Source organism: Anarrhichthys ocellatus, unplaced genomic scaffold (assembly GCF_004355925.1).
Source record: "Anarrhichthys ocellatus isolate YVR2014 unplaced genomic scaffold, GSC_Weel_1.0 scaffold55, whole genome shotgun sequence".
In the NCBI taxonomy this organism is placed as follows: domain Eukaryota; kingdom Metazoa; phylum Chordata; class Actinopteri; order Perciformes; family Anarhichadidae; genus Anarrhichthys; species Anarrhichthys ocellatus.
Window position 1 is genome coordinate 1,731,168 of NW_022280085.1, and position 10,747 is coordinate 1,741,914.

At 43.0% G+C, this 10,747-nt stretch overlaps 1 protein-coding gene across 1 annotated transcript; it reads right to left on the minus strand.

Moving 5' to 3' along the window:
- Positions 1-1,942: 1,942 nt before the first annotated feature.
- LOC116396354 (carnitine O-palmitoyltransferase 1, liver isoform-like) lies at positions 1,943-8,026 on the minus strand. Its single transcript, XM_031870917.1, has 3 exons — positions 7,891-8,026; positions 3,706-3,848; positions 1,943-3,057 (listed from the first exon to the last, which is right to left on the minus strand). Exons 2-3 carry the CDS (start codon positions 3,844-3,846, stop codon positions 2,851-2,853), a joined length of 348 nt encoding a protein of 115 aa, XP_031726777.1. The 5' UTR covers positions 3,847-3,848; positions 7,891-8,026; the 3' UTR covers positions 1,943-2,850.
- Positions 8,027-10,747: the final 2,721 nt, after the last annotated feature.

Sequence of the window (10,747 nt, forward strand, 5' to 3'; positions counted from 1 at the left end):
ACACACACACACACACACACACACACACACACACACACACACACACATACACACACACACACACATACACACACACACACACATATACATACACACACACACACACACACATATACATACACACACACACACACACACACATATACATACACACACACACACACACACATATACATACACAGACACACACACACACACACACACACATACACACACACACACATATACATACACACACACACACACACACATATACATACACACACACACACATACACACACACATACATACACACACACACACACACATGTGCAGAAGGTTTTAGTCGGCACACACACACGTCCTCCCAAAAACTGAAGTACGATGTCACAGTGTCAGTGAGCTCATCCAGGTCTGTAGCAGCAGCAGCCTCAAAAACACTCCAATCAGTGCAGACAAAGCGGGACTGTGGCTCCAGCTTTGTCTCGTTGGTCCATCTCCTCCGCCAATGATCAGAGAGTCCCAAAGCTGCACGGGGGCCTGAGCGATATGCATCCTTTGTCAGTGTAGCAGTGGTCCAGTGTGTTTTCATATCCCCCAGATAGCGCCGTCACGCGGTCCGCTCGGAGGAGCTGGAAGCCCGGCAGACATAGTGTGCTGTCCGGGATGTGCTCACCAAGTCAGGTTCCAGTGAAGCACAGGGCGGCGGATTTGCTGAAGTCAGCGTTTGTTCTGTTGAGGAGCAGCAGTTCATCCGTCTTGTTGGCCAGAGAGCGGACGTTCGCCAGATGGATTGACGGGAGTGCAGTTTGAAATCACCCGCTGCCGAAGTTTAAGGAGCTCTCCTGCTCGCCTTTTCTCCCGTCGGCGTCTCCGGCAAATCCCGCGGAGAGCCGCTGCTCCTCAACTAAAAAGCTTGGTAAAACTTTCCGGTTCAATGAAAAACAGCGAAAAAGTGTGACCGGTGGATTGTCGGATGTTTAAAAGTTCCTCCCTGCTGAATGTGATCAGAGAGGGAGAGCTGGAGACGAAACAAATGAACAAAAACAGAAAAAGTACCAGAGAGCGCAGTACCGAGGCGCCATCTTGATCTTCTCAGCTTTATACATTATACACTAGAACTTTTATTCCCCGTTTACACTTCAATTGTATTTCCTGTTAATTTTCAAGATTTTTTTTACCAAGTTTCTGGTGTTAATTACTTCAATCATTAACAACAATTCATGCAACGTATATCTATGCATTTATTTGTTACATTTTGTTGTACAACGCTAGGAAAGTAAGGTTTAAGTCACATGATCCCAGTCACTTAAGCACAGTTATCGACTAAATACTGGTATCTTATCGGTACTCCGTATCGGCCGACACCCAAAGCACGGCTATCGGGACTGAAGAAGTCGCACCGGTGCATCCCTAAATTTAAGTGTCGCCAAAACAGAGCTTCGTGTGGACACACAGAGAAAAAGCGCAAGCACTGAATCAAGGCACGCAAACATCAGACATAAAATAAAATAGGTTTTACTTTTTCTTCTACAGTGGTCATGATGTAAACACAACATTGATTTAGATATGGACAATCATCTATATGTCAAGTCCCTGCCCATCAGACTGGCCTTCAAACTGGAGCTGTCATTTTCAGCTGGTGTGAGACTTTAGAGTTTAGACTTTAGAGTCTCCACCGCCTCCATCCTGTCCATTGTTTCCACCTGCCATACAGCTCGCTGTTTATGTACCTGCTCATTTCAGCATGAATATTATCAGGGTGGAATGTGGCTGAGGTGTGTGGAAGGGTCACTGGTGTCGGTTAGTGGTGCCCACTTAGTGTAGCAGGGAAAGTAGGGGAGAGTTCAACTGCACGTACCACACCCTCACCGCAACAGAATGTTTTGTGTGCTTCTAAGTGATGTTTGTTTGGATCAGCCCGGTCCCTCCCGCTCGTTACTATAACTCGACAGACTGTAATTTTTGAAGTGGAGCTGTCACTTTCAGCTGGCAGCACTTCTAAAGTGCAACTAATACCGGATTTCTGAGGCATTCACGTTTCCCGGCAACACAGTCACAGCAGCGACCCGGTGACAGCCGTGTAAAATAAGCGTGCGATACGATACGATAAGAGTGAGCGTTCATGCGTTACTACTTCTTATCCGCATCCATCATGCAGAATTTGAAAGTCAGAGAAGCAGATGGTGTTGTTATTGTAAGAACTCTTTGAGAATGTAAACTTCGCGAGTGACCACAAGGCAATGCCAAGATGCTGCTGTGGATATTTTAAACTCCAGCTGATTAAATACATCGCCAGCTTTATGTGCAACAGAGAAAAGATCAGCCATCTCCTCCAACTTAAAAAGGGTTATTTTGGGTCACTTGAATTTGGGTTGTGAGAGGCATTTATCCATAGTTAACGTATTAGCTACAGTAGATGTCCGTCGGCACGCCCCCAGTTTAGAGAAAGTACTTTAAGTGTACGCTATATTTAGAATATCTTCATTCGTCAGACAGCCCTCTCGGGGATCTGGAGGCAGTTTCTATTCTCTCTTCAAAGCTACCAGACTCCTGTTGTTGAGTGTTGTAGTGTGTATTGTGTTAATGTGTGACTTTGGTGTTTTACGGGTTAGCTCGGGTTCACCAAAGTCACACATTAACACAAACAAACCAACCGATTGAGGCAGCGGTAGACCAGCAACTCTGGTGTTCTGACATGGTAAAAAGGTTTTGTGAATGGAGTCCGGTTGCCTTTGGAGGAAGCAGAGAGAGCGGCTTCAGCTCCCCGTCAGAGAGGGCTGTCTGACGAATGAAAACAGTCTAAAAATAGCGCACACTTAAAGGGATATTGATTTTATTAGGTGGCTAAAATACGTAAAATAAGCACCTCATACGGCACCACTTAAAACTCTACACTGTCCCTTTAAGAAGGTGAAGGCAGAGGTCCCCGTGTACCTTAGTGGCAGGTGCTGCTGTATCATCGTGATGAGCCCCATGCTGGGATCCGAGCGCATGTACATGGTAGCCAGGATCGCTATGACGACAAAGAGCCAGGAGGAAGGGCTGGCAGGGTACACTCCCTTGATCACCCGGTTCTGTCACCACAGAAGAAGAAAAAAAAAAAAAGGCACTCTTTTACACTGGGGCAGAAACAGAGGTTCGTTTGAGAAACAACTCGAGGACTTTACGGTTAAGAGCAAAACATTTTTGAAGAATGCTATCTTTACATTTCCCCTCATGTTCCCACAATGTCACATATTGAGTTAATTCATCAAACCCAAGATGTTTGAACATCACATCACAACAGTCACTTGCAGAGACCGGCAGGATTAGTAGAGAGAGAAACCAGCACACGCACATATCAACAGCTCTGAGCCTGTCGGCCCAGAAGGGGCCACAATGCATGCCAGTACATGTTAGGAAAGGCACCTCACCGCTAACCTATACAGGAGGGACTTTACGCCCTGTAATGAGGCCTTCTGCGTTTGCATCACACATGAGGCGTCTTATGTCGACTGTAAAATCCTCTGTGACAAACTTGTGATTTTTGACTATTTAAATAAAACTGAATTGAGGCTCTTACATAAACTAAAAAGGGACTTAAGGCCTCTTTTAAAACTAAAGCAATTAACTAAAATTGGATGCGATGTTTGACCAAATGATGACAGCATGAATGGCACACACACACACACACACACACACACACACACACACACACACACACGCACGCCCATCATCCTCACCCTCAGGCGGCTGCATCGTTTCTTCCAGGATCGTACTCCGGACTGGTAGATCTGGTTCAGGGCCTGGTAGGACAGCTGCAGATCGATCCCCTCCGGTGTTATGGTGAACTGGAACGCCACCGCCTGGTGGGCCTCCGCCATCGCTATGGGAACACGAGTGAACAGGAACGTAAACACCAACGATTGCTCCTCGTATCGACGACACGGCGAGGAACTCTGTACTGGTTGTGAGAAAGTGAGCAGACTGCCGGACCACCGCTGCTGCAGTAAAAAAGGGATTCTGGTGCTCGGAAACACGACCACAATCGACACAAAATCAAAGTTCCTCGTAGTAACTTTAAGTAATAATGAATCATTTATTAGAGTTAAGACAGCAGCATGCAATTCATCATTGCAGAATGTGTTGTTGACCCCAAAAAAAAAAGTGTCAATTCTTTGGTGTCTTACGTAACTTTACATCCTCATTACTTCCCTGGGACTTTGGCATTGACTGACTATAAACATAAGAATGGGTTTTACAAGCCAGCGGGTCGCTCGGTGTGTTTGTATGAACACCCTGTGCAACAACACTTGAGTAATTTAATGCGTCAGTGGAATGTTGTCCCACTGAAGCACCGAGAATAGAGTAAACGCTGGTCACACTACGTTATACAGAGGCTTTAAATGAAAAAGACCTGCAAGTTCAACCATATATTGAAAAATCAAACCTGCCGATACACACGCACACAAAAAAAATCCTTAAACATTTAGGGTGTAGCTGTGAAATATCAGGTGGACTGCGTGTGTCCTACATGGTTATGTGAATATGTCCCGATATCGCCGCTTTAATTCCTGCACTGTTACTGTGCAAGTGAAGCAGATTAATAGACGAAGGTGCCGCTCATGGTCAAACTAATGGGAGGTCCTTCCTCTTTGTGGGTGGATTTAGTGTATGAAAGTAATTTTTTAAAAAAATTCAAAAACTTCAGCTGAGGAAACAGTGCTACATGCAGTCAATATAGAGCATTTCATTCAGTCATCAACGATCTGACAATATGAATTATTCAATACTTATGAGCTGCTAGCTTTGAGAGCACACTGGCAGCTAAACAGCATGGAGGATGTATGTCACTACTTGGTGAGCACATCCAAGAGAAATCCTCCATCCGAGTGATCTTGATATCATCATGTGTTCACATGATAATATCTCATAAATGTAGTGTTGGTGAGAAACTTGAATAAATCCAGTTGTTTGAAGGAGATGTTTTCACAACAACATAAATAGATATTAGAGATGAATCACGACCCGTTTAAAATACATCATTAAAACTAGCAATGACTAGATTTGTTTCAATCCATAAACATACAATATTTTATTTCCTAATCTTCTGAATTGTGTGTTTTGTATCAAACGACAATATGGATCATCAATGATCGGCAATTACTGTCGGCAGCAAAAGAAAACAGTGATCTCTAAAAGTTATATTCGCTCCTTTTTTCTTTTGTGCTGATCTTATCCGTGACTTTTATGTCAGTGTATTATACCGACGTATAATGTAAACAAAAGCAGATACGATTGCTATTGTTTACATGAGCAAACATTTTGCTTCAAGAGTGAAAACTCTTCAGAAGCCACTCCCAGCTTCCCAAGTTGATATTATTTTAACAACATGAGACATCCAAAGTTCTCCAAAGCGGTGCTTGGAGAGCAAAAAGCTCCGATGAGCTCATGGAGGGAAGATAGGACTAAGTCTTCTTCTCACATAAACACGTCGCAGTAGGAAAAGCATCCACTTTAGTTTCCATTTCATTTTGTGTTCTTACTTCTGCTTTAGAGCTGTAGTCTGATTACTTAGCTTTATCGTCCTTTACTTGCTGCTAAAAAAAAAAAAAAAAAAAAAAAAAAAAAAAAAAAAAAAAAAAAAAAGTATTCCACTTTTAAAAAAGGCTGTTACGAAAGTAAACATTTTGATTCCCAACATGCGATCATGTGATCAGTTTATCCAAAAATGCAAAGTAACCAGACTTAAACACGCTCTAAAAACAGAAGTAAGATCACAAAATGACACAGTGCGGAGGCGTCCTAGTTCAGGTGAATACCTCGAGAGACTTTGGTTGTTAACGTTGCTCAGATGTGTTGACTTTTTACAGTTCAATGTGACAAAAACAAACATTGCCATTCAGCGTACAGCCTTCTACACCAAGTGAGCGAGTAGAAAATGAGAGTGAGGGAAAGAATGTGGACCGGACTATAAATCATTCATTCCATCAAATTACTAAATAGCAAAAAGTAGCATTACATGATATGATCTAATTGGGGAACAATATATTGGGACTTGAATATTTATCATCCGTGTTGATCACACCTGGTTTTATTGCTCGTGACCATTGAAGACATGTGTACTTAAGCCTGTGTATGCGTGAGTGTATGTATGACCCATGTTCTATACGTGGATTGTGATGCTTGGAGTCCCAGACTAATTTTTGAAAAGAAAAGAGGCGGAGCAACGCACAGCTGTTGCAGATGAAAATAAGGCCCCTGGCACACAGTGGATGAGGACGCAGCAATTATGCAGTAGGTCAACATATAATAATCTCTCTTTGAGGCGTTGGTTCGTGTGTGCATTTAGCAGACCACTGTCATCTCTTCTCCCTCTCTTTTCCAGCCAGGCAATTGATCGCTGCATAGTTCGCACTTCCCACAACTGACTGTGTGTGTGTGTTACCGAATATGAGAGTGAGAGTGAGAGCGAGAGAGAGAGACTATTCTTTACTTCCAGCTTGTTGTTTTTTCCCCTATGGTTTGGCAACACAGATGTATTGATTTGTCATGCCAATTAAGTAAAACAAAGTTGAAAGATTTAAATTGAGAGAGAGTGAGGTTGAGCTCCGATCACCTAGCAGCTCCCTGCCAAGTGGACCGCTGTTAGAAACTAATCAAACCAACAGCTGAGAGCAGCTGGCGTCGAGCTCTGGAGACGGTGTTGCTGAGTTTTTACCCATAATGTTGATCGATATTTAACCCGAACTATCCTTTCCCCTAAACTAGTCTGGACCCGAAAGCCAAACAGTTACCTTTAGGTTGACCGTGTAGAAAATAATCTAAACCCCTAAACTACTTCTAGCTTTAACTAGTACATGAAGGAAGAGAAATGTAAAACCCAGAATGTCCTTTAACAACTGTTCTCTAAGTATTTACAGAATCTTTAGAGACTTTTCTAACCATCTGATGGAAAACAAGATAACTATATGTTATAAAGGCATCAATATAAAAGATAATGATGTGTTCATGCTGCACACGTTGAGAGAGGAAAGTTACTTCATTTCTGGATGCCATGGTGACGGCTTGCAAAAGCAAACAAAAGAGTGAATAACTGCTTAAAATGTACGAGATGCAACAATAACTACATTCTGTTGGATATTTAATAAAGATGGAGGATCTCTACTCGACACATAAAGTTGAGTAGTGGAATATAGTAAAGCTACAACTACGTGTTGGAATCCAAAAAAAGGCAAAAGACAACAGGTTGTACCTGCCGGAGTGGAAAGACGGGTGGCCTTTTATAATTTAGCATATCAATCAGTTAAGACAGGCACGGCGCGCGGACACGAGGGCGGCGGGAAGAAACGCGCGTGCACAAACCGATACAGTGCAATATTCACTGTTAGCTCGACTAAAACTTTGTCTCCTTCAAGATTCTGGATTGTTTGGGTTAGTTTGTTTTACTCTTGTTGGCCTAGCAAGCTAACAAGAAATGAGCTCTAATGTCTGACCTACACTATATATATATATATATATATATATATATACACACACACACATACATATACATACACACATACATACACACACACACACACACCAGTATGAGTGTGGCTGAGTCTAAACCAGACACTTTTAAGTAAATAGTTCACGTTGTACTGTACGACACAGCTCTCCAGCACTCGTGTGTGGGGGGAAATTAACTCCAACAGCGACCAAAAACTGCACAGAGAAGCCACACATTCAACACACATGTACAATACTAAACGCACAGTGAATTAGCATACACGCACTGTAGCCTGGTGTAAACTGTTCCAACGCACAATGGTCCATTCAGGCTGGGCCACAAAAGCCCACAGAGAGCAAAAGAAGACAGTAAAACGGCAAGAAGTGCGCCAGCAGCATCGTGAGAGTTGATTAAAGTACGATAAAAAAAAAAGTACCTGAAGTGTCTTTAGAGGAGTTTTGTAGGTAAGGACTTTGATTCAGACGTTAGCACCGCTCCCTTCTTCTCGAGCTGAGCGCACCCAGAGAAAGCGAGCTTTTCTTCACTCAACAAGGAGAGAACTCACCACGGCCAGCGGGCAGAGATAGCGTGAGTGTGAGATGAGGCACGCGGACGAAAAGATCTATCACTGTTTAAATATAGGCCTTAACTTTGACGCATGGGCAGTAGCTATGACAATATTATATTTATATATATATATATGCCATTATTTTGTTTTAAATACTGGGCCAGAATTATTTGTAACATTTTGCCCAAATTATCTTTCTTTTAGTAAAAGGTTTTTCACAACAATTTAAGTGGTTTGTATTGCGCCGCAATTTATCTAATACAAAATATAGTTTGTTCCGCTAAGCTTTGCTTTCGTCGTCCTCTGGACCCTCTGTTACTGTCAGAGTGAGAGCTCTTCGTTTTTCAAAGCTGTCTTCAGGAAGCGACAGCATTGGAGACCCGCCCACTTGTGACACGCACTACGTTTTTTTTTCAAAAGAGAAACATGCCGGTTGGCCGCGCTCCAACATTTCAACCTCCGCCTGCAGGTTTTCCTCATGCCGTTCATGCCCACTGTGACCTTTACTAATCTCAGGGTTGAACAATGTTCATGGTCTTTTCAGCACTTAAAAAAATGATGTATATTAAATGCAAAGCTGTATTTGTACCTGACACAGAACAGAGCATTCCTGCTCACATCCTCCCTGTTCACGTAGTCCATACGTAGTCCCTGCTCAGGTCATTCACGGGACACTTTCCACCCCTTTTTACTCTAAAACAGTGTAGGCTACACATCAGCAGCAGATTGCTACGCTAACCACTTGTAGCATAGTGGACGTGCAGACAACATCCACGGTCCGGACAGGTCAAGCATAGGAAGGGGAGCACCAGGCTTTGAAGCAAATTTTACATAATGGCCAAATGGCAGAATTACAACTTCCATGTCTGTCACATGACCCCATGGGCCCCAAAAATACTTATTTTTTTTTACCATAGACTTACATTGGGAAAGAGCCGTCTGTAACAATCTGGGTAAAATTTGTACTCGGAAGTCATATTTTTTTTGCTTCGTGCACCACTGAGCAACTTTCACAGGAATGAATGAGGCAACACTGTCGGTTCTGTTTTTACATCCATAGGTCAGGTCCGCACGGTCACACAAACTGCCGGTACGCGGACGTCTTACGCGTACACCAGTGGCATTATGTGGCTACGATGGGCCCCAGTGCACACTATTATTATGATGGGCCCTGGTGCAAGCTAGTTACCAGTCGTGAAGCACACACTATCATATTGTCTCATCACATGATCCAATAGAGACTTGTCATTGCACAGTATCAACATACATATTACCCAGCAAGCATCATTGCATATCTGTATATGACAAAAATACCAAATATAAGCAATTTTCCATTTAATATACATTTTTTAACAGTTCATTTATAGTTATTATAGTTAATGTAGAATGAGCATATCACGTTGGTATTGCTATTGACTAGATACTTCACGCGGACCCTCGCGTAGCCTTCTCACAGCTTATCATATGTCTCCTGGTTGATATAAAGACAAGCGCAGAGATACCCAGAGGTAGCTACTTCTCCGCACTTGTCTTTATATCAACCAGGAGAAATTTAACAGTAATTTTGTCTCTATTCCAGGTTTCGGATAATGACTGAACATCTTCATGAGTGCACAATGCAACAGAACTCAAACACCCGCGTGTATATTTCCATTGTTGTTTATTGGTCAGTATTTCTCACAGGCAATAATAATCATTGTCATAATAGTGCACTTTTCCTTTTTTGTAATTATACTACAAACATTTCTCTTCGTCGTTGTCATCATCATCATTTGTCGCGTTAGCTGTTTTTCTCAAACCCGCCCTCCCCCCACGCACCTCCCTCAATTTTTTTTCCTGACGTCACAAATTCTTCCTTCCACTGTGTGGAGCGGAGGTACACAAGATGGGGTGGGGGGCAGGTGAGGGGTGGGGGGGGAATATGGGCGGGAGACAAGAGATTATAGTCGTACAATTCTAACTGCAGAAGAAGAATGGGCAATAATGATGAGAGGAAGAGTCGTACGGTGACTACAGTGTCGATAAAATATAGTGTACATAGATATGGATGGCATACAATGGAGACAGAGACAGGCATAGAGTGTATACAAATGTATACAGCATCTGCGTTGAAGTATACGGCGCGTATAAAATGTATACAAGGGGAGGGGACGACTATATAAGGGGGTGAGATATGTGCAGTTGGGACAAGAATGGGCGTGGAGCATGATTCAAGAAATACAAAGAGGAGGAATGGGGGAGTGTAGAAAATATATAGTGAACGGGTGGAGGGGGGGTAAAAGAGGAATGAGGGAGGGAAGGGTGACATTTCTTTTATTAGGAGAGTTTTGCAAGTCTCGCAGCCGCAAATGTGCCAAGGATCCCGTTGTGTCTTTTTTGGAATGGATTTTGATGCAAAGTTTGCTCAAAGTAGAGCAAAACCTGCCGCATGCTTCTGCCTTTCGTTCTTTTTTTCCTCTTCCCATTCATGTCCTTTAACTCGTGTCTCTCTTCTCAAAAGTGTGTGTAAGGTGAACTTGACTCTGACCATATGTTTAAAGGAAAAAAAAAGAAAAAGACTATGACATAACACTCTCTTTCACGTATGTGTGTAACTATAAACCTCCCTGTCACTTTGACCTTCCAAATGCGTGTGGCCTCACTGCTGGAAGAGGCCCACTCTGAGCCCCAGGATGGTAAAAGAAAGCCTCTGATGACATGAGAAGGGGGGGGGGGGGGGGGGGGG

Bases quoted from the DNA above. Each gene is read 5' to 3' on its own strand.
- LOC116396354 (XM_031870917.1), bottom strand. From the start codon at position 3,846: ATGGCGGAGGCCCACCAGGCGGTGGCGTTCCAGTTCACCATAACACCG. The intron at 3,058-3,705 runs GTGAGGATGATG...CTGTGGTGACAG, and splicing joins AACGATGCAGCCGCCTGAGG to AACCGGGTGATCAAGGGAGT.